This window comes from Staurois parvus, unplaced genomic scaffold (assembly GCF_062004578.1).
Source record: "Staurois parvus isolate SC_StPar_1 unplaced genomic scaffold, SC_StPar_1.0 ptg000697l, whole genome shotgun sequence".
Classification (NCBI taxonomy): domain Eukaryota; kingdom Metazoa; phylum Chordata; class Amphibia; order Anura; family Ranidae; genus Staurois; species Staurois parvus.
The window spans coordinates 1953352-1977909 of NW_028318493.1; the positions used below are offsets into that span (position 1 = coordinate 1953352).

Consider the following 24558-nt stretch of genomic DNA (forward strand, 5'->3'; position numbering starts at 1 on the left):
GTTGGCGCTATATAAATCCTGTATAATAATAATAATGTAACGTTACTGCAACACAATGGTGTAATTGGGCCCTAATAAACGTCACTTGTGGCCAACATTCCAATCACTTGTGTGTGAATCTCAGCATTTGAGAGGTCCCTTTAACTGGAACGATCTGGTACTTAAGTCATTGGTGGAATGTCATTTGTGGCGGAGTGGTGACCTTGTCCGGCTCCTGGTAATGCAGCGCTCTGGTTTCAGCGGGTCATCCATTATTTATACGATATTGGGAAATTCAGTACGACTGTCTGCAGGAGGGGAGACAGCCAGGATGGTGGGATTTCTCCTGAGAGGGGGGGGGGGGGGGGAGGCGTCCAATTCCTGCCCTCCATTCTCCCTTCTAACCTCGGCACAGATTTAAAGGGGAACTCTTCACCATGATCACCTGGAACACAATGGCGCCTGTTTTTAGAGAAGCAGTAGGCTATAACCTGTATGCTGTTTGAAAAGTTTGAACAGGATGGACTGGTCTTTGAAATGTGTATTTTCTGGAAATTGCATGATATCAGCTGTTAGTACATAGATTTCCTTCTCCGCAGTTTGGGTGTTTTGGGCTGTCTGAAGTGTGATTTGATAGTGCAAACCACAGATTGTGAAAGAAATGGATTAAAAGGATAATTGACCTAAAATTTACATTTTAGTTACAGGTGAAGCCAGGTGGGCTGAATCTGCCTTGGCTTTCGAGATCTTCTTTGGGGCCCCAGCTGGGGTGTCCTCCTGACGTAGCTGCTGGCTCTATTCCAGCCCTGTTGGATGTTTCTAACACTCCCCATTGGGGTATTCCCCATTTATATCCTGAATATGGTGTAAAAAAAAAAGGTTTAAAAACCCCTTTGTCTGTCTCAGTTGGGGGATTTCCCTTCACTTCCTGTCCTGTAGGCACAAAAAGGAAGTGAAATGAAATCTCTCCAAATTAGGAAATTTCCCTTTGATATCATAGATGCTAACTGTCCTAGACATGGCGGTACAGTCCTGGATCTTGGACTCCAGTCCCGTAGGTGTATGTGTCCTAGGCGATGGTCCTGGGATCACAGTGTCATAATTAAAGGTGGGGTTTTGGGTGGGTCACTCTGGTAAGTAGGTGGGGCATGCCTGGTCATTGAATGGACTCTGGGTGGGGTTTACTATGTTCTCAGGGTTGGGACTAGAATGATGGGAAGTAAGAGACAGTTGTCAACTGGTCCCCATTGGAAGATTTCCCCTCGTTTCCTGTTCTGTACTCAGTAATTATTCGTCTCGGTGACATCAAACCCACCCTTCCACCCATGTCTCCATGCTTTATGTTGTGGAGAAATCACTTTGAAAAGCACCTACCCTAGCATTTCTAGCCATGGCCATCTTGAATATGGGCAGGTGACACATGTAGTATTTATGTTTTGAAATCCATTGGCCCTTAGCTCAGGAATGCAGGCAGGAGAGCATGCTTAGCTGAGAAAGCCCCTCCTACAAATGGGATGTATGACTTAATTTTGGTCTAGGCCAGAAACCAGGAAGCAATTGAAAAAATGTAAAAAAAAAAATTAAAAAAGGTATATATAAAATGCCTTACTATCTATTTACTAAGGCTAGCAGCATAAGGATTAAAATTAATATATGTTGATTGAGAGAGTGAAGTTCTGCTTTTACTCTCCATCATCTGCCATACATTGACATATCTGTTTAAAGAAATTATTAAATAGACTCCACCCTAAAGTGGTTATAAACCTCAGGCATGAAATCTGAACAATGCATATCCCTCTATAGTGTGTAGTTGTCTCAGTCCAGAACACTAAGGGGTTTATTTACTAAAGCTGGAGAGTCCAAAATCAGACTCCCTTCTGCATAGAAACCAATCAGCTTCTAACCTCAGCTTGTTCAATGAAGCTTTGGCAATGAAACCTGGAAGCTGATTGGTTTCTATGCAGAAGGGAGTCTGATTTTGGACTCTCCAGCTTTAGTAAATAAACCCCTAAGTGTCATTTTTGTTTGCTGTCTCCTTTGCATGAGTCTCTTCTGACATGTTTTCCTGATACCAAAAGAAAAATACTGACAGGGGAGGGACCTCCAGGAGATTGACAGCCTCAGCTCTGTTCCTGTGAGCTGTGTGAAGGGGAGTGTGTCCCTTCCCTCCAATCAGCTCTCAGAGCTCTCCCCACTGATGTAACTTTAGCTCTCCACCTCCTGCTTATTCAGAGCTGAGAGATCCGGAGTAAACTCTGCATTTTGAATGGATGTAGGGGAAAGATGGCTATAGATAAACAGGTACAACTTATGTAGGAGGACTTGTTTAATCTCTGTGTATCACCTGAGGCCAGTCACTTTATTGGGTATATGGAAGGGATTACAACCACTTTAATGCATAGAATTGTGCTCATGGTTGAGTTTTCACCTTTTGCTTTCTCTGAAAAGTCCTCGGGGATTGGCTGATAGCAGAGATTGGCCTCTTTCTGTCCGGCCGTGCCTGTGGCGTCCGTCTCCCCGCAGCTCCGCGCAGACAGATTTCTGAATGTGTAATTGAAGTCAATATTCGCCAGAGGCTGATAGGAACGAGATCGCAGGGCTTGCGGGATCCGGGAAGATTTTATTTTATTACTTTGTGAAATCTTCTTTTTTTTCTTGGGGCTTACTGCCGAATTTCCCTGCAGCCGATGACCTCTGTGATCTGAGTCCCAAACGGAGAGCCAGGAATCGTCTGACCTGACATTTTATATTTTATGATCTTTTCGTTTTCTCTTCTCTCCTGTCCTGGTTCTCCACCATCACAAGAGTATTTAAAACGGAATTCAGTCCGTCCCTTCAGTCTCACACAGTTGTACTGGCTCCTCTCCTTAACTGAAATGGCTTACTCTGATTTCACCGCACACTGTGAGCTTCTCACAGTGTGCATTAGAAGCTGCAGAAAGTCAGACAGAGCCCACCTCATTTCTTGGCTGGAGGACTTCCAACTGCACCTAGCTCTTTCCTCCCCAGCCTGACTATCCCTGCTCTGTTCCTTTCATTCACTGAATTTCAGTTCTTTCAAACATGGAATCTCAGCATCAGATGTGGACTTCAGCTAGGGTAGTCTAGGGCAGCCTTTCTCAACCAGGGTGCCTAAAAATGTCTAAAAATACAAGCCAGTGGGTGGAACAAGCCCGCCTTTTAGTCACACAAAGCCACAGGTGCTTCATTGTGCCACAGGTTTTCTTTGTGCACCATTACGGCCTTCTAGCCGCCGGCATCCTGACAACCAATGACACCATTAGTTGATAAGGAGGATGCCAGCTGCCTGCACAGCATCCTAATCTGCCCCTCCCCTGCCCCTCTCCATCAGTGCTGGGGTCACATTAGCTCAGTGATGGAGAAAAACTGAGGGAGAAGAGAAACATTGGAATACTAGTCAGTACCGGTGTGCAAAAGTGTATTTTCTTTGGAAGAATAAATCCCCTCTAATGTTGGGTGTCCTCCATGTGTGGATATTGCTCCGTTATATAAAACTATTAGAATAGTTTTTCACAATAATTTTTAAGCGTGCCTCAGGACTGTCCATAATTTTAAATGGTGCCTTCACTTAGAAAAGGTTGAGAAACCCTGGTCTAGGGCATTGTGATGATTTAAGAAAGCTATGTACAGTGCTCTCCTGGCCCCTCCCACCAGCCACAATCTACCTTTATTGCATAAGGAAGCACAAAGACCCAGTGATGACATCACTGGCCTTTCTCACCAGTCAAAATCTGCCTGCATTGCATAGTGAAGCACAAAGACCCAGTGATATCATCACTGGGTCTAAAATAAGGTATAACATGAACATGGAAAGGTTTTATTCAAATACAGTTGTGGCCAAAATTATTCAACCCCCACTGAAATTGAGTGTTTTGGCCAGTTTGACATTGCTTTTGATCATTCAGTCATCTTGCTTACATTTACATTAAAGAGGCACTTGTAGGTCAGACAAATATAACATAACAGTTATAATGAAATAACCACAAATGTCTTTTCTGTGCTCACAGCATTATCAGTTTTATTCAACCCCCAAGTGACATTCAATCTTAGTACTTAGTACAGCATCCTTTTACAGTTATAACAGCTTTTAAACGTGAAGCATAGCTTGACACAAGTGTCTTGCAGCGATCTACGGGTATCTTCGCCCATTCTTCATGGGCAAAGGCCTCCAGTTCAGTCACATTCTTAGGCTTGCGCACTGCAACTGCTTTCTTTAAGTCCCACCAGAGGTTCTCAATCGGATTTAAGTCTGGTGACTGCGATGGCCACTCCAAAATGTTCCAGCCTTTCCTCTGCAACCATGCTCTAGTGGACTTGGAGGTATGCTTGGGATCATTGTCCTGTTGAAAGGTCCAACGTCTCCCAAGCCTCAGGTGTGTGACGGACTGCATCACGTTTCCATCCAATATCTCCTGGTACTGAAGAGAATTCATGGTACCTTGCACACGCTGAAGCTTCCCTGTACCTGCAGAAGCAAAACAGCCCCAAAGCATGATTGACCCTCCACCATGCTTCACAGTAGGCAAGGTGTTCTTTTCATCATAGGCCTTGTTCTTCCTCCTCCAAACATAGCGTTGATCCATGGGCCCAAACAGTTCTAATTTTGTTTCATCAGTCCACAGAACACTATCCCACAACTTTTGTGGTTTGTCCACATGGCTTTTGGCATACTGCAGTCGACTCTTCTTATTCTTTGGAGACAGCAAGGGGGTACGCCTGGGAGTTCTGGCACGGAGGCCTTCATTACGCAGTGTGCGTCTTATTGTCTGGGCTGAAACTTCTGTACCCACATCTGACAAATCTTTTCTCAGTTCCTCAGCAGTCACACGGGGACTTCTCTCCACTCTACGCTTCAGGTAGCGCACAGCAGTCGAAGTCAGCATCTTCTTTCTGCCACGACCAGGTAGCGTTTCAACAGTGCCCTTTGCCTTGAATTTGCGAATGATGCTTCCTAAGGTGTCTCTTGGTATGTTTAACATCTTTGCAATCTTCTTATAGCCATTGCCCTTCCTGTGAAGAGAAATCACCTCTTCTCTTGTCTTCCTGGACCATTCTCTTGCCTTCACCATGTTTGTAACCACACCAGTAAATGTCTAGAAGGAGCTGAGTATCACAGTCATTTTAAAGCTGCCTAATTGGTGCTTATTATGCTTGATTGCTGCTCGGTGACATCCACAGGTGTTTTCAATACCTGATGGAAAGCACCTGTATGAACCTCTGTTCTTCAGAGTGGTAGTCTTTAAGGGGTTGAATAATTGTGGCAATGAAGAAACCACATAAGAACCATTTACTACTGTATTACATAAACAATTGATGTCATTTTAGTTGCATTTGGGTAGTTACAACGTCCTTGTAGGATTTGATTCTGAATACAATTCCAAATGTACACTATAGTCCCTAAACCCCTTTACAGCATTGGGGGTTGAATAATTTTGGCCACAACTGTATGTCATTGGCATGTACACCCAGCGGCCACTTTTTTAGGTACACCTTGCTAGTACCGGGTTGGACCCCTTTTGCCTTCAGAACTGCCTTAATTCGTGGAATAGATTCAGCAAGGTGTTGGAAATATTCCTCAGAGATTTTGGTCCATATTGACATGATATCATCACACAGTTGCTGAAGATTTGTCGGCTGCACATCCATGATGCAAATCTCCCGTTCCACCACATCCCAAAGGTCTTCTATTGGATTGAGATCTGGTGACTGTGGAGGCCATTGGAGTACAGAGAACTCATTGTCATGTCCAAGAAACCAGTCTGAGATGATTTGATCTTTGTGACATGGTGCTTTATCCTGCTGGAAGGAGCCATCAGAAGATGGGGACACTGGAGCAGGGGCGGACTGACAACTCATGGGGCCCCCGGGCAATAGGGAATCATGGGGGCCCTGTGTCCTTGCCCGAACTCAAAAAAGCCTATAAAAAAGGTACCAGGGGCATCTCATGGGGCCCCCTACTGACCCTGGGCCCTCAGGCAGTGCCCGAGTTTCCAAATGGTCAGTCCACCCCTGCACTGGAGTCATAAAGGGATGGACATGGTCAGCAACAATACTCAGGTAGGCCGTGGCATTTAAATGTTGCTGAATTGGTACTAAGGGGCCCAAAGTGTGCCAAGAAAATCTCCCCCACACCATTACACCACCAGCCTGAACCATTGATACAAGGCAGGATGGATCCATGCTTTCATGTTGTTTATGCCAAATTCGGACCCTACCATCTGAATGTTACAGCTGAAATCAAGACTTATCAGACCAGGCAATGTTTTTCCAATCTTCTATTGTCCAATTTTGGTGAACCTGTGCGGATTGTAGCCTCTGTTTCCTGTTCTTAGCTGACAGGAGTGGCACCTGGTAGGGTCTTGTGCTGCTGTAGTCCATCTGCTTCAAGATTCGACGTGTTGTGCTTTCAGAGATGGTATTCTGCATACCTTGGTTGTAACAAGTTATTTGTGTCATCTCAGACTAGTCTGCCCATTCTCCTCTGACCTCTGACATCAACAAGGCATTTTAGTCCACACAACTGCCGCTCACTAGATATTTTCTCTTTTTTTGTCCCCCCAGATCATTCTCTATAAACCCTAGAGATGGTTGTGCATGAAAATCCCAGTAGATCAGCAGTTTTTGAAATACTCCGACCAGCTGGACTGGCACCAACAACCATGCCATGTTCAAAGTCACTTCAATCCCTTTTCTTCTCGGTTTGAACTTCAGCAAGTTGTCTTCACCACGTCTAGATGCCTAAATGCATTGAGGTGCTGGCATGTGATTGGCTGATTAGCAATATGTGTTACCAACCAATTGAACAGGTGTACCTAATAAAGATGTCAGTGAGTGTAGATGAGGGGTAAAAGGAGGAAGTAGGGAAGGCATAATATATACAGGGCGGCAGGGCTGCGCAAAATCACGTATATGTACGTGATTTGCATTTCCGGTTAGGGAAATTGGCGGCTAGAGATGTCAATCACCGGGTTCCAGCTGGTGATTCCTGGCCAGCACTCGGCGATCGTCGGGGAAAGCTGACGGGAGAGACCTGTGTGTAAACAACACAGGTTTCTCTCCTGTCTGCATGGACAGGACATGCTGCTTTTTATCTCTCTGCACAGCATGTCTTCCTAGTAAAACACAACACAGCACACAGTTAACCCTCTGATCACCCCAAATGTTAACCCCTTCCTGCTCAGTGTCATTACTACAGTTTCAGTGATTTTTATTAGCACTGATCACTGTATTAGTGTCAATGGGGATGTCAGTTTCAGTTAATCAGTTCCCCCCCAGTGTCAGAATGCCCGCTGCAGTCCTGGAGTCTCGCTTTAAGTCGCTGATCGCTGCCATTATTAGAATAAAAAAAAATTTAAATCAAAATCTCAGTATATACACCGCCATTTGTAAACGCTATAACTGTCACGTAAACTAATTAATTTACACGTATTGGGATTTTTTCTAGCAAAGACATGGAGCAGAATACATTTTGGCCTAAATTTCTGAAGAAATGTTATTTTTAAAATGTTTTTATTGCATATGTTTTATAGCAAAAAGTCACAAATATATATATATTTTTTTTACCAAAATTGTCGGTCTTGTTTTGTTTATAGCACAAAAAATAAAAACAGCAGAGGCGATCAAATAGCATTGAAAGAAAGCTCTATTTGTGGGAAAAAATTACCCAAATTTCATTTCGGTGCAGCGTTGCATGACCAGCGTTGCGCAATTGTCTGTTAAAGTAATGCAGCGCCGAATTGAAAAAAATGGCCTGGTCAGGAAGGGGGGGAAATCCTCTGGAGGGCAAGTGGTTAATATAAAAAAGAGCTCATTTTAACTTACTCTGTGCAATGATATTGCACAGAGCTGCCCCTTACCTCCTCTTCTAGCAGTTCCCCCACTGGCGCTGCCAGCTCCTGCTTCCTCCAGCTGCCTCCAAAGCAAGCCGGTTGCTAAGCAGGTGTCTGTGTATGCACGCTCCTAAGCTGATCTCTGTGCATCCATAGACGTACACAGCGTTGATAAGCCATGCCCCGCTCCCTCCTCACAGGAGTATGACTGACAACAGCAGGAGCCTATGGTTACCCGTGCCCTCAGTGTCTCCTGTGAGACCAGGAAGTGAGAGGAGCGGTGCTGGAGCCAAGGCTGTGCTGGAACATGAATGTATAACCCCCGGTTCACACCTATCAGCCCACGGTTTGCACGGGCATGAGAGCCCATTCATTTGAATGGACTCCCATGCCCGTGACACGCAGGGAAACAAGTCCCTGCACTTCTTTGGAAAACACAGCCCGCACAGGAACCTCGGTTCCCAGTACGGTTGCGTTTTCCAGTGCAGGCGGCGTACCATTAGAACTAATCGCACCCACCCGCGGGTCCGCATTCCTCTGTGCGGGTGGTGCGGCTGCACGGATTTTCGTGCGGATCCGCAGTGGCACCGCCCGCACAGATGTGAACCTAGGGTAAGTGTTTAGGGATGGGGGTGGGGAGGACAGGCAGTGGGGCATTTTCTTACCTTAATGCAGAAAATCCATTAAAGTAAAAAAAATTGTACACTTTAGAATCACTTTAAACCGCATGTGTAAAATCTCCAGTAGTGTGCTGGGACTTGCAGTCGTCCTCCATCTTGGATGCTGGACTTTGCCAGCTTGTATTCTGGGCTTCTCTAGGCTGCAAAGAGTGGAGAATTAATCAAGAATTTTGCATTGCTGCCAGCGCCATGCGGGAATAATCTGAGGATTCTAATTGCAGAGATTAGGGAACATGTCAGAGTTTTAGCTGCTCTCTGAGAATTGCTTTGACAGCGGTCCAAAGCGGCTCCAAATCTCCATGTATTAGAATAAAAAGACACAAGGCCGTCCAGCTCCCATCAGTGCAACCCAGAGACAAAGAGGGACCGTCAGTGACCAGTGTACAAGCAGGGACCGGTGCACATGCAGGGACCGGAGCACAAGCAGGGACCAGAGCACAAGCAGGGACCGGTGCACAAGCAGGGACCGGTGCACAAGCAGGGACCGGTGCACAAGCAGGGAACCGGAGCACAAGCAGGGACCGGTGCACAAGCAGGGACCGTTGCACAAGCAGGGACCGGTGCACAAGCAGGGACCGGAGCACAAGCAGGGACCGGTGCACAAGCAGGGACCGGTGTACAAGCAGGGAACCGGAGCACAAGCAGGGACCTGTGCACAAGCAGGGACCGGTGCACAAGCAGGGACCGGTGCACAAGCAGAGACCGGTGCACATGCAGGGACCGGAGCACAAGCAGGGACCGGAGCACATGCAGGGACCGTTGCACAAGCAGGGACCGTTGCACAAGCAGAGACCGTTGCACAAGCAGGGACCGGAGCACAAGCAGGGACCGGTGCACATGCAGGGACCGGAGCACAAGCAGAGACCGTTGCACAAGCAGGGACCGGAGCACAAGCAGGGACCGGAGCACAAGCAGGGACCGGTGCACAAGCAGGGACCGGTGCACAAGCAGGGACGGGACAGCTGACATTATAGAGAGGAAGGCAAGTCATGGCCGTCATTATTTCCATGCAAGGTGTGCACCCTTTAAAGCCAATCTCCGAGATCGATTGCTTCTTTCACTTTCTCCTCCCCATATACAGAATACAAATAAAACACTCTCTTCTATGACAGTTTTGAAGCATCGCTCCACTTACAGGGATCTTTGAGTTTCAGGTGAAGCTTGGTATTAGCTGCTTTGTTATTGTGTCTCCAACAGATCAGAGATTTCCCTTCTACGATTCTTTCCCATTTCTTTGTGTCCTCACCCTCCTTTGGGTGCTCTGGCTTACATTCTTCTTATTATAAGGTATGTGGAACTCTAGAAAGGATGGTGGGAACCCCTCATAATGGGCACAGCGGGTGTACAGACCTGGGAATCCAGCATAGGGATGGTGGGGACCCCTAATAAAGGGCACAGTGGGTTTACAGACCCAGGAACTCAGCACAGGGATGGTGGGAACCCCTCATAATGGGCACAGCAGGTGTACAGACCTGGGAACTCAGTGCAGGAATGGTGGAAACCCCTCATAATAGGCAATGCAGGTGTACAGACTTGGGAATTCAGTACAGTGATGGTGAGAACCCTGTATATTGGGCACATCAGGTGTACAGACTTGGGAACTCAGCATAGGGATGGTGGGGACCCCTCATAATGGGCACAGCAGGTGTACGAACTCAGATACTCAGCACAGGGATGGTGGGAACCCCTCATAATGGTCAGAGCAGGTGTACAGACCTGAGAACTCACCACAGGGATCTTACTACGAGAGTTCTTGAAGAGACTGTCAGGGTGTTGGCAATTGGGTGGAGTGACCCTTTAAAAATGAATATATGTAACAAATAAAAGGGGGTAGATGACACAGACGGGTAGTGTTAATGGTGGCTGTTCGGTTGTTGTCAGCCCAAGAAATACAGTTGCAAGAAAAAGTATGTGAACCCCTTGGGATTACGTGGAGTTTTGCATGAATTGGGCTTAAAATGTGCTCTGAACGTCATCTAAGTCACAACAATAGAAGAACACAGTCTGCTGAACATAATACTACACAAACATTAGATGTTGCCATGGCTTAATTGCACATAACATGTAAACATTCACAGTGCAGGGAGGAAAATATGTGAGGCCCTAGCTTAATGACTTCTCCCAGAGCTAATTGGAGCCGGGAGTGAGCCAACCTTGACTCCAATCAGTGTGATGATATTGGATGTGTTGCTGACAGCTGTCCTGCCCTTAAAAAACACACACCTGTTTTGGGTTTACTGGTTTCAAGAAGCACTGTCTGATGTGAACCATGCCTCGCAGAAAAGAGCTCTCAGAAGACCTACGATCAAGAATTGTTGACTTGCATGAAGCTGGAAAGGGTTACAAAAGTATCTCCAAAAGCCTTGAAGTTCATGTGTCCACGGTAAGACAGACTGTCTACAAATGGAGAAAGTTTAGCGCTGTTGCTACTCTCCCTAGGCGTGGTCGTCCTGTAAAAATGACTGCAAGAGCACAGCACAGAATGCTGCATAAGGTAAAGAAGAATCCCAGAGTGTCAGCTAAAGACCTACAGAAATCTCTGGCACATGCTAACATTTTTGTTGACACATCTACAATAAGGAAAACAATAAACAAGAATGGAGTACATGGGAGGACACCACGGAGGAAGCCATTGCTGTCCAAAAAGAATATTGCAGCACGTTTGAAGTTTGCAAAAGAGCACCTGGATGTTCCACAGCACTACTGGCAAAATATACTGTGGACAGATGAAACCAAGATTGAGTTGTTTGGGAAGAACACACAACACTATGTGTGGAGAAAAAAAGGCACAGCACACCAACATCAAAACCTCATCCCCACTGTAAAACATGGCGGAGGGAGCATCATGGTTTGGGGCTGCTTTGCTGCCTCAGGGCCTGGACGGATTGTTGTCATTGATGGGAAAATGAATTCCAGAGTTTATCAAGACATTTTGCAGGAAAACGTACGACCATCTGTCCGCCAACTGAAGCTCCGCAGAGGATGGGTGATGCAACAGGACAATGACCCAAAGCATACAAGTAATTCAACAAAACAATGGCTGCAACAGCACAGAATACGCCTTCTGGAGTGGCCCAGTCAGAGTCCTGACCTCAACCCGATTGAAATGCTGTGCCATGACCTTAAGAGAGCGATTCACACCAGACATCCCAAGAATATTGCTACACTGAAACAGTTTTGTGAAGAGGAGTGGTCCAAAATTACTCCAGATCGTTGTGCTGGTCTGATCTGCAACTACAGGAAACGTTTGGTTGAGGTTATTGCTGCCAAAGGAGGGTCAACCAGTTATTAAGTCCAAAGGTTCACATACTTTTTCCTCCCTGCACTGTGAATGTTTACATGTTATGTGCAATTAAACCATGGCAACATCTAATGTTTGTGTAGTATTATGTTCAGCAGACTGTGTTCTTCTATTGTTGTGACTTAAATGACGTTCAGAGCACATTTTATGCCCAATTCATGAAAAACTCCACGTAATCCCAAGGGGTTCACATACTTTGTCTTGCAACTGTACAGCACCTTAGGGGTTACACTGCCATCTCTGTCGCCCGTGCTTTCATTTTGGGGCTGACAGTCTGAATGCGCCATTGTGCAGGATTAATTGTGCGGTTATTGATTGTGATGCACTTCCCCGTCTTTTGTAAAAGGGTAATGGGAATGGTGTATGACGGATGGGATCGCATTGTCGCTGCCTTTCAGCTTTTCATTCTGTGTTTTAAATGGAGTCATTCCGCCGATTGGCGATATAAAGCGCACCGGAGCGAACGTCAGTGCTTTGTTTTTGTTTTTTTAATGGCAGCTTCATGTGAAGGCAGACTGGGCAGGAGCCTAAGACGGTTCTCTGCAGGAGGGGGGGACAGATCATCCTATACATGGAATCTGCTATGTGTGTAATGGAAATGGATCAGATGCAATGTACACAGAATGCATTCGGGAGAAGGTTGACGTCTAATGGTCCTCTGTAATGCCGACCCCAACCTGACATTGTCCAGTGCTGCTGGTGCCTGATCCACCTTCAGGTCTCCATAATGACATGTTAGATCTTGATTTACTTTCCTCGCACTCTGTGCCTTATTCCTTCCTATAATCTCTGATCTCTAGCCTTCCATTCAGTCTTGTATAGGCTCCTGTCTTGTATTGAAATGGCTTACTCTGATATCACTGCACACTGTGAGTGTCTTGCAGTGTGCATTAGACGATGCAGATAGAGTCCGCTTCATTTCCTGGATGGTTTTGCAGTGAAACGCATTTACCTTTATTGACCGCGACACAAATGGATCTCAATAGGACTGGCATCATCCAAGGAATTGCAGTACAGGTTGAAATGCCATCAGAATGGTCATCATCAATGCAACCAGGGGGGTCCCTAGGGTTGGTGTCACCCGGTACGGTAACACTTGGTGTCACCCCTTCGACAATCCCCGCAGGATGGATCGGATCTGCGGATTGAGCATAATGGATACAGGGTTAACTGATCTCTCCACGAGCTCCACGAAAAGGAAAGTTTTAAAGCAAGCCGAAGATCCCTGCAGGATGGATCAGAGCTGCGGATTGGGGAGCATAATGGATCGGACTCCGATCCATTATGCTCAATCCGCAGATCCGATCCATCCTGCAAGGATCACCGGCTTGCTACCTATACGGGGTTAACTGATCTCTCCACGAGCTCCACGAAAAGGAAAGTTTTAAAGCAAGCCGACGATCCCCGCAGGATGGATGGGATCTGCGGATTGGGGAGCATAATGGATTGGACTCTGATCCATTAAACTCAATCCACAGATCCGATCCATCCTGCGGGGATCATCGGCTTGGTACCTATACGGGGTTAACTGAGCGCTCCACGAAAAGGAAAGTTTTAAAGCAAGCCGACGATCCCTGCAGGATGGATCAGAGCTGCGGATTGGGGAGCATAATGAATCGGACTCCGATCCATTATGCTCAAACCACAGATCCGATTCATCCTGCGGGGATCATCGGCTTGCTTTAAAACTTTCCTTTTCGTGGAGCTCGTGGAGAGGGTCTGGTGTCACCCTGTGCGATAGGTGTCACCCGGTGTGGCGCGATCCCCCCCGAACCTGCCTACAGACGCCACTGAATGCCACTCAGATGCAGCTTAGTGCAAGTTCTTCAGAAACTAGAAGGCATGTCAAAGCAACTCAATTACAAATCATTTTAGAAGCTTGTGAAAGAAGACTGCATCTGACTTGCTTCTGAGACAGGAGCCCACCTAATAGACCCCTGATGTCTCCATAAAATGTACCTGTCATCTGCCCAAAGTTATTGATAGCTATTGGCAACAATAAAGTTCAATTTAAAAAAAAAAATAAAAAGTGTAAAAATACATTTAAATAAAATAAATAAAAATAATTTACATGCGTATGTACATGGTGATTGCACCACACGTGAGGTATCACTGCAAAAGGCAGACTGAGAGCAAATATTCTATGGCCATAATTCATGATTAAGTAGAAACCGATAACCCGTAAAAGATTCTAAAGCAATACCTGTGGATAGTTTTAGGTACCGTAGTTTGTCGCCATTTAACCACTTCCAGTCCGGACACTTTCACCCCCTTCCTGTCCAGGCCAATTTTCAGATTTCAGCGCTATCACACTTTGAGTGACAATTGCGCGGTCATGCAACACTGTACCTGTATGAATTCTTTAGCATTGTTTTGAGACAGATAAAATTTTATTTTGGTGGTATATATTAACCACTGGAATTTTTTTTTTATATAAATGAAAAAGTCTAAACATTTTGAAAAAAAAGTTTTTCTTTTAAAATTTTGCAAATAAATCATCTTTCTTCATAAATCTTGGCCAAAATTTATTCAGCTATCTTTTTAGTTTTAAAAAAAAAAAAAAAACCCAAAGTAGTTTATAACCAAAAATTATAATTTTTCTAATTTAAACATAGTGTCTCCCTAGCAGTACAGTGTCTCCATAGTGACACTGTACTACTTGTGGGGGGTTATTTAATTTTTTTTTTTGTACACTGATTGCTTTTACACCCATAAAGGCTGTAAAAGCAATCATTTCTGCTTCTCTCTGGCTGAATTCTTGCATCTATTGAGAACTACTGTGTGAGCTGTGATTGGTCACAGCTTGTCACGTTACAAGGCTGTTGTGAACCAGCCTTGAACCATGTGACCTCTGTGAATATTCACAGATTTCACACATAGTAAGCAATGATGTCAGGAAGTGACATCTTGCTTACTACTATTCGTGTGATCACTGATTGGCCAATCAGTGATCACATGATCGGGACCTCACACAGAGGTCCTGTACAGCGATCGGTGTTCTGCTGTGTCACAGGGAGCGTGCACAGGCAGGGAAGCGGAAGGACGTTTATCATTGGCACCCGCCCCTGCACTGCTTCCGTGTGGCCGTTTATGTACATGGGCCTGATGGGAAGTGGTAAATGGGCACACACAATTTTTAAATCTTGACATGTTTGGTATCTGTTTACTCGACGCAACACCATCTTTTATATCTTACCATAAAACTGGATACTTTACTGTGTGAAATAAAAAAAATTACAGCAGCCATCATTTTATTCTCCAGGGTTTCTGCTTGCAGAAAAGATATAATCTTTGAGGGTTCTAAATAATCGTTTTAGTAAAAAAGGCTGATGTTGATGTGAAAATTGCCCCGGATGGCAGATGGTTAAGGCTTTATTGCTTGAAAACACAAAGATGGAAAATGTATGGGCCTTCCAAGTCCTTGAAGCCTCCTGTAATTTCTCTATTTTTGTGTTTTCTTGCATACTAAGGGATGTGGCACTGTATATATCCTATTTCTACATGTAGACTGTCAGTATATGGCAGGCTCTGCTTCCTTCCTACCAATGCTGTACAGTGATTGTGCTTTACTGCTACTGTACATGGGACACTTCTGAACGATGGAAACTGACTGGTGAAAAACGTAGGTTAAAAAACGTCTGTTTAGCCACGTTTGCAGAAGTCGTTTATGTGCGTTTGCGTTTAGAAGCGTTGTTTAAAGATAAGCACAGGAGAACCTCCCAAATGCCCAGAATGCACTGAAAAGTGGTAAATTATGAACTATTTCAGACTGTTTCAGAGAAATACAGAGACAGCAGTAGGTGTTGAGATTAGCTTAGGTGTGAGTTGCTCATTAACATTTCTTTTGTTTCCAAGGGTGGGAAAGGTGGCTGGTGGAGTCATTAAGGTCACCTGGCAGGGGGTCCTCATGAGGAATTTGAGGTGATCATTAACATATGTTTTGTTTCCAAGGGTGGGAGAGGTCTGAGGTGTCAATTGGTCATTCCAAGTGTGACAAGCTTGGTAGGAACGTCCTGTGTTCAGTGTTTTGTCCATTTGAGTACCTTGAAAACGCTTTGCATGCATTTTTCATGATGAAAAAAAGGCTCTGGACAGCATTGGGAACTAGAAGAGTTAAAAGAAAATGTCAAACAAAGCTTGGTGTGATGTGTGACAAGCTTGGTAGGAACGTCCTGTGTTCAGTGTTTTGTCCATTTGAGTACCTTGAAAACGCTTTGCATGCATTTTTCATGATGAAAAAAAGGCTCTGGACAGCATTGGGAACTAGAAGAGTTAAAAGAAAATGTCAAACATAAATGTGATTTGATGCATTTAGCTGTGTTTTGCGTTTGAAACGCTGATAAAATTGACTGCTGAATGCAAGATTTTTTTGCGTTAAAAAAAACGACTGTAAACTCAAATGCCTGTAAACGATGTGTACATGGACTCATAGGAAAGCATTAGGGAGAGTTCAGGGGCTGCTGAAAAAAACACCGAACAGCTCCTAAACATGAGTTTATCAGCTGCAGTGTACATGAACCCCTAGTGTGAGGTGGTCCCCCGCTGCGGGCAGCCTGGTGCTTGGCCAGGGCCACTAGAGTTATTGGCAGTCCCAGTTTGTGAGACAACTGAGGCCTTTGTGTTTTAATTGAAGCAAATTAAGTTTACACTCCGCCAATGGCCGCCGGCCAAGTCGCTGTTTTTATTTACTTTGCTTTAATGAAATGCAGAAATTTGTGTGGAGCAGATTGTGGTTGTCACAGAAAAATAACCACCATGGGAGGAGCGGAGAGAGGCGACACAGGGAGATTGGATTGAGTATTAAGTGTGTGAGATGCTTTACCAGTAGACGGTGGGGAGATGCCAGTCCGAGGTAAGATCATGGAGGGACAGGAAACGACTTTGTTGTGTTCACCTTAAGAGACCCCCTAACTGCAGCAGGTGCGTATAGGTGGTGAAACACACTGTACACTGCAGAGTCATACTACTATGTAGGGATCACTGGAAGTGAAATGCTGCCATCATTCTATGGGACCCCCAAATAGAAGTGTGCCATTGTACTGGACCCTGAGGTGTTAATGTGTCATTGTTCTTGTCCGCTCACCACCGCCACCACCAAGTATCTTTGTAGCATTGTTCCAGGACCCCTACCCCACAGCATCCATGTTTTATTGTTCTGTGACCTCACAGGATTAGTTTGACTGTTTTGGCACCCTCAAGTGTCAGTGTGCCTTTGTTCTGGACCCCCAAGTGTCAGTGTGTCATTGTTCTGGACCCCCATGTGTCATTGTGTAATTGCTGTGGACCCTCAAGTGTCAGCGTGTCTTTGTTCTGGACCCTCAAGTGTCAGCGTGTCTTTGTTCTGGGACCCCCAAGTATCAGCGTGTCTTTGTTCTGAACCCCCAAGTGTCAGAGTGTCATTGTTCGGGACCCCTAAGTGTTAGTGTGTCATTGTTCTGGACCCCCATGTGTCATTGTGTAATTGCTGTGGACCCTCAAATGGCAGCATGTAATTGCTCTGGATCTTCAAGTGTCAGCGTGTCCTCGTTCTGGGACCCCCAAGTATCAGCGTGTCTTTGTTCTGAACCCCCAAGTGTCAGAGTGTCTTTGTTCTGGGACCCCAAGGGCCAGTGTGTCATTGTTCTGGACCCCCAAGTGTCAGTGAATCTTTGTTCTGGACCCCCAAGTGAGTGTGTCATTGTTCAGAACCACCCAAGTGTCAGTGTATCATTGTTCTGGACCCCCAAGTGTCAGTGGGTCATTGTTTTGGGATCCAGAGTGTCAGTGTGTCATTGTTCTGGGACCCCCAAGTGTTAGTGTGTCATTGTTGTGGAACCCTCAAGTGTCAGTGTGTCCTTGTCGTGGGACCCTCAAGTATCAGTGTGTCCCTGTCTTGGGACACTCAAGTGTCAGTGTGTCTTTGTCTTGGGACCCTCAAAGTCAGTGTCTTTGTTCTTGGACCCCCAGATTTCAGTATGACACAGGGACTTGTGGGAGCCACAAGTGTCAGTGTTTGATTATTCTAGGATCCCTAAATGTCAGTGTGCCATTTTTCTGGGACCCCCTAAATGTCAGTTTGTGGTTGTTCTTGGGCTCCTAAGTGTCAATGTTTCATTCTTTTGAGACACCCAAGTGTCAGTGTGTCATTATTCTGGGACCACCAAGGTTCAATTGGGGGGGGGGGGGGATTTACTAAAACTGGTGTACACAGATTCTGTGTGCACCAGTTTTAGTAAATGTCCCCCCCTTTGTGTTATTCTGGAACCACCAAGTATTCATGTGTCATTATTCTAGTACCACCAAGTATCTTTTTTCTTGGACTCTCTAGTATTAAGGAGTCATTATTTTGGGACCCCCAAGTGTCCATGTGTCACTATTAATCTGGGGCTCCAAGTGTCCATGTGTCATTATTCTTGGACCCTAATTGTCCTTATGTCATTATTACAGGTCCACCAAGTGTCGGTATATCATTGCCCTCAAAGTGTTTGTGTATATTTTGTACATAAACCCCATTATTTTCCATCTTTTATTGAATAAGCCATGTTGAATGTGTTATGAGTGAAGTTTCTGATGAATGAAGTCACAAGGAGCCCGCCTTGCCATTCAACACCAGGTCGCCCCCACAGTTGTCGGTGTGTGTAGTCATTTGTGTTTGATAACATGTCTGCAGTACATCAAGGTAACATATGGTGCCGGCTTGGTGTGACGTCTTGTTAGACACACAGAATGCTGCATTAATTCAGTATCTAGTGCTGGAGGTGCCAGGTCACTTGGGCAAACAATACATAATGCCATCTGGCACTTGTACAACTACTACCTGACGTCTCCCTGGCAGCGCCTGCTGGCTAATACTCAATAAAGTTTCATAAAACAACTTTCCCAGGTATTAACCCTCTGGCAGCACTGAACGGTAAAATGTTCTGCAAACTACAGTTGTCAAAACTTTGCAAAACACCTTCAGACAGAACACGTTAAATTGAGTCACATAGGCTGGTGTACCCAGGGGTGGACTGACAACTCATGGGGCCCCCCGGGCAATAGGGGATCATGGGGCCCCTGTGTCCTTGCCCAAACTCAAAAAAGCCGATGAAAAAGGTACCAGGGGCATCTCATGGGGCCCCCTACTGACCCCGGGCCCTCGGGCAGTGCCCGAGTTTCCAAATGGTCAGTCCGCCCCTGGGTGTACCTAAAGGAAAATTCCGCTCTTTACTCTTTATATTGTTATAGCGTTATAGCATTCTAAATTTTCTCTAAATGTCCCCATGCTTTTTCTAAATTGTTAATGTCCTCCATATGTTTTCTAAATTTTTAATGTCCTCCAGATTTTTCAAAATTTTTAATGTCCTCTATACTTTTTCTAGATTTCTAATGTCCTCCATACTTTTTCTAACTTGTTAATGTCCTCCATACTTTTTCTAAATTTTTAATGTCCTCTATACTTTTTCTAGATTTCTAATGTTCTCCATACTTTTTCCAGATTTCTAATGTCCTCCCATACTTTTTCTAAATTTTTAATGCCCTCTATACTTTTTCTAGATTTCTAATGTCCTCTATACTCTTTCTAGATTTCTAACGTCCTCCATTCTTTTGCTAAATGTCCTCCACACTTTTTCTATATGATTTAGAACGCCACGTTATTAGGCTGGCCATAGATAGTTAACCTTTCTCAGAAAATGTAATAAAAATGCAATGAAATGAACAATAATTGCCACTTTAGGTATAAAGAAATGATGGTTGACAACTAACAAATATAGGAAACAGCAGTCAAGAAATTTTTCTGGTCATTTTATGCAGGTGATCATCTTTGAGAGCTGCTATCAACCAAATGGTTGTTTAGAGTAGATGCCAGTAGACTGAAAATGCAATTTGAAACAATGATCAGTCACCCTAATTGTTTACATCATTGTTCAGTAACTGTCAAATATGCACATTCAGCTGAGAAAAGTCCTTAGTGCTTGTGCCCCTGGAGCAGAAATCCTGGGGAGCCAGAAAAATTAATTTTGGGGCCACTCACTAGGGAAAATAGACTGAGCACTTTGCAAGTGCAGTTGCTCCAGAGCTTAGTAAATGATGTGAAGCTTCACTTTGCAAAGAATACCCAATCACATGCAAGGTAAATTAAAAAAAAAAAATTAAAACATTTCCTAAAGTCTGGAGCACCTGCACTTGCAGAGTTCGTAGTCTATTTGCGTTTAGTAAATCAACCCCACTGTGTTTTTAGTATGGTACCGTGGTCACAGCACTCTTCTATGCTTTTTCTACACCTGCTCCCAGGGCTGGACCTTTTGGCTGAGACCGGAAGAATGTGGGCACTTTGGGCAAGCCATTGTCTTGCCATTGTGTTGCACTTTGGGCACTTTAATGCACTTATTTATTTTTTTCACTTTGCACTGCAGATTGCACCCCTAGTAGGGTGTAGGTCCTTGGACTTGCACTAAAAGTCTTGGAGGGGGTGAGAGGACACATTCGCTTATGGTCAGGTTCTGCCCATCCCATGGGGTCTCCCTTTGGAGAGATGGAGATTAAAGAATGGGGTCCACCTGGTTTCAGTTAGGTAGACCATGAGTACCCCAGTCCGCTTCAGGAGTCTTGTACCCCAGGGGATCTTTTTTTGTGTGCTATACTTAGTTGAATGCTTAGTTTTGTGCCCACTGCACTGCGGAGCTTAAGGCCCACCTTGACAAGGAGCGGAATCCGCTTTGCTCAGTGCGTGATGTGTCCACTGATTCTCTACTGAGAAAAGCAGAATTTCCTCATAATATAAAATAAATAAAAATCTGCTGGGCTGGTGGGATTTCCTCCTAATGTTGCCTTTTGCTGGCAGGTTTTTCCTCCCTCCATGTGTAGTCCTAAGGATAGGAAGTAAGGGACAATCTTGCCAGTAGGAACACAGACAGAAATAAATAGCTGACAGGAGTTATAACCCATTCCAGACTCCATACAAAGCCATGAAAAAATGTTTTTACTGGTTTGGTTTATACTTTTAAGTTTTCTGAGATATAAAAGTCTGGCATGCAACATTTTTTTTCCTTGTTGGATTGATATAAACTATATTCTTTTTTCGTATTGCAGTTTGTGGCTGCGACTTGGCTCAGGGAGGCTTCTTCATCAAGAACGGGGAGTATCTATGTACGTTGGATTACCAGCGCATGTACGGGACGCGGTGCAGTGGCTGCGGAGAGTTTGTGGAGGGGGAGGTGGTGACCGCATTAGGAAAGACCTATCACCCTAGCTGCTTCGCCTGCACAGTCTGCAAGTAAGTATCGTCCTTGCAAATGAGGGGAAATGTAAATCTTGGAGGGCGTCTTTGTCCACATGTTTTAAGGTTGAACTCTGGAACTGTGCTCAAAAAAGCAGGCAGAGGACAAATGGCTAGTCACCAATACTGCCTGTGGTCTCCCTGTAGCTGATCTTTTCCCCTTTACTGATTGATCATGTCTTGTTCTGTGCTGTACCTCTATATGGAACCAGTCATCTTGGTAAATGAGCAGGGCTTTGCTTCCTCATGTCAGAGCTGATGACTGGTGGGGTTCTGACAGAACAGATTTGATGAAGCAGAAGCAAGGGGATCCTTGCACTGCAGGCCCTCAGATACAGCTTCCTCTCCAGCAAGAACAGTGAGCAGCAGAGTAGTGTCATCACTGAATCTCACTCCAAACCTGGTGAGAACAGAGGCAGCAGTACCTTAGATGATCTCATGCTGCAGATATAAAGCTATGAGTTTACAGAACAGGAGGGGCTAGACAAATGAAGTTCACTGCTATTTTATAGGAGGAATTCAAAACAAAAAGTAAATCTTTCAGAGTACAGCTTTGATGTAGTTAACATTTCTGCATATAACATAGCCTACTGCTACTTTTTGAGTTCAGCTCCACTGTAAATAAGAACTTTCTGTTCTGTCACCAGTATATGGACCCTTTCACATCTGTTTTAGGTGCGGTGCTTTGTGTGCATACTGTACATTTCAGACACATTTTAGACACATGTGAACTCTACATAACTAGAATCCACAACAAAAATGCAGCAATCTGGACTGTTTCTAAAACCAAGCTCCCCACTTAAGGTTACCACCAGGCCCAGACTGGGACGAAAAACAGGCCGCGGCATTATAGAGACCGGGGGTCCTTCCTTTGTAACCCGGAGGTGGAACAACAGGGCCCAAGTGTGCCCTTTGCGACCCTAGTAGTTCTGCCACTGGTGTTAGTAGTTTTTTTATTTTTATTTTTTTATTATTATTTTTCATTACCTATTTATTTATTTATTTTATTTTTTATTATTTTTTAAAATTTTTTTTAGGAGCCCCAATGGATTGCTTTGGTGAGATATCAAGGGTCTGAACAGACCACTGACATCTCACTTTTGAGACAGAGAAAAGAAGATTGAGGACACAGCCATCAGTCTCCATCTCTGCAACCTCAGCAGCACAGAATGAACGGACAGGAATAGCTCTGTACAGACCTTCCCGTTCATTCATAAACTGAAGTACGAGGGGCGTTCAAATCAAACTGGGACTTTTGAGTTTATACAGTATAAGAAAAGAACAAATTTTGAGGAGTGGAAACTATTTATTTTTCAACATAATCCCCTGCTACATTTATGCACTTATCTCAGCATTTAACTAATGCCTGGAAAGTGTCGGCATAGAAAGATTTCTCAGTACGTCTGAACCATCCTAGGACAGCTGGCTTCACTTTGTCGTCATTGTGTTCACCGTTCCCACAGAAAGATTTGTCTCTTGTGCAATGTCATGACAAGTTAGGCGGCAATTATCCAGGATCAGGTGTTCCATGCGCTGAATGTTCACAGGAATGACTGCTGTGGGCTGGGAACCACCACGGCCGGGTTCGTCACTGACGGACGTTCAGCCATATTTGAAACGTTTACATCATTCAAATGTCTTACTGCAGCTGGGCATCTCATCACCGTACTTTGCCTGAAGTCCTCTGTAGATATCCACGGTTTTTACGCCTTCGTTCACAAGAAACTTCATCTCAACACGCTGTTCCACGAACGCACTAATACTGTTGTCAGCCATCTTGATTAACGGTCTCTGGACTGTCCAGCGACATGTGCGCCGCTAATCAGTAATAGGACACACTTGCCACTTACTACTGCGTGTAGTACAGCCACACTAGCAACCTGTAAAATGAAAGTCCCTGTTTGACTTGAACGCCCCTCATATAGTAAACACAATTTACTGTGCCTCAGTTATGAATGGACAAAACCAGTGATCAGAACCCATCACTGACTGTTCATTCAGACAAGGAAGGGGCCGGTAAATTACATATTTACCGGCCCCTTCCCTGCTCTCCATCCTGACAGATCCTTCACAGCTGGAAGGAGACAGGAGGGCAGCCGCTGGGGCCGTACACACAAGCCTAGGGCAATGGGAGGTGGATAGGACAGGCAGCTGGGCAGCATATAGAGGAACTGATCCATCCTTTTCTCTCCTGCAGCCACTGAATGCCCGTTTCTCCTCCTCTCCCTCCTGCAGGCATTCAGCAGCTGCACGAGAGAAATAGACTGATTGGTTTCTCTATATGCTATCCACCACCCCTCCTTCCCAGGCAGCTCCAGCTCACCTGGCAAATGCCCAGTGTGCCCTGTGGCCACTCTGGGCTTGGTTGCCACCTTTTCTGGGAAAAAATACCAAGCTTATGATCTCCATGTTTTTTAATATCTGCAACAAGACCATTTCTAATAGACAATAACCACATCTAAAAAGACATGAACAGGGGCTCCTAATAAATGGTAATGCAAAACAATCAGTAATTGCAATTATGGTATCAAAATCATCATTTCAAAAAATACTTTATATCAGATAGACAGATGGATAGAGAGATACATACTGTACATACATAGATACATATATAAATACATGGATATATATATACATACATATATATACAGTACAGTAGATAGATAGATAGATAGATAGATAGATAGATAGATAGATAGATACCATAGATACCATAGATACCATAGATAGATAGATACCATAGATAGATAGATACCATAGATAGATACCATAGATACCATAGATAGATACCATAGATAGATACCATAGATACCATAGATACCATAGATAGATAGATACCATAGATAGATAGATACCATAGATACCATAGATACCATAGATACCATAGATACCATAGATACCATAGATAGATAAATACCATAGATAGATAGATAGATAGATAGATAGATAGATAGATAGATAGATACCATAGATAGATAGATACCATAGATAGATAGATAGATAGATACCATAGATAGATAGATAGATAGATAGATAGATAGATAGATAGATAGATACCATAGATAGATAGATACCATAGATAGATAGATACCATAGATAGATAGATAGATAGATAGATAGATAGATAGATACCATAGATAGATACCATAGATAGATTAGATAGATAGATAGATAGATAGATAGATAGATAGATAGATACCATAGATAGATAGATACCATAGATAGATAGATAGATAGATACCATAGATAGATAGATAGATAGATAGATACCATAGATAGATAGATAGATACCATAGATAGATACCATAGATAGATACCATAGATAGATTAGATAGATAGATAGATAGATAGATAGATAGATAGATAGATAGATAGATACCATAGATACCATAGATACCATAGATAGATAGATACCATAGATAGATAGATAGATAGATAGATAGATATATAGATAGATACCATAGATATTTAGATAGAGTTGATGGAGGTTTGTTTTTTTGTTTGTTGTCC

At 44.2% G+C, this 24558-nt stretch overlaps 1 protein-coding gene across 12 annotated transcripts in view; it reads left to right on the forward strand.

Annotated features, from left to right (window-relative positions):
* Nucleotides 1-24558, forward strand: part of ABLIM1 (actin binding LIM protein 1) — a 419225-nt gene that overhangs the window by 180948 nt on the left and 213719 nt on the right. For all 12 annotated transcript variants that reach the window (XM_089653044.1, XM_089653039.1, XM_089653047.1 and 9 more), the window contains exon 3: nucleotides 20862-21045. In XM_089653044.1, coding sequence (XP_089509170.1) covers nucleotides 20862-21045 — 184 coding nt within the window. The remainder of the gene's footprint in view (nucleotides 1-20861; nucleotides 21046-24558) is intronic.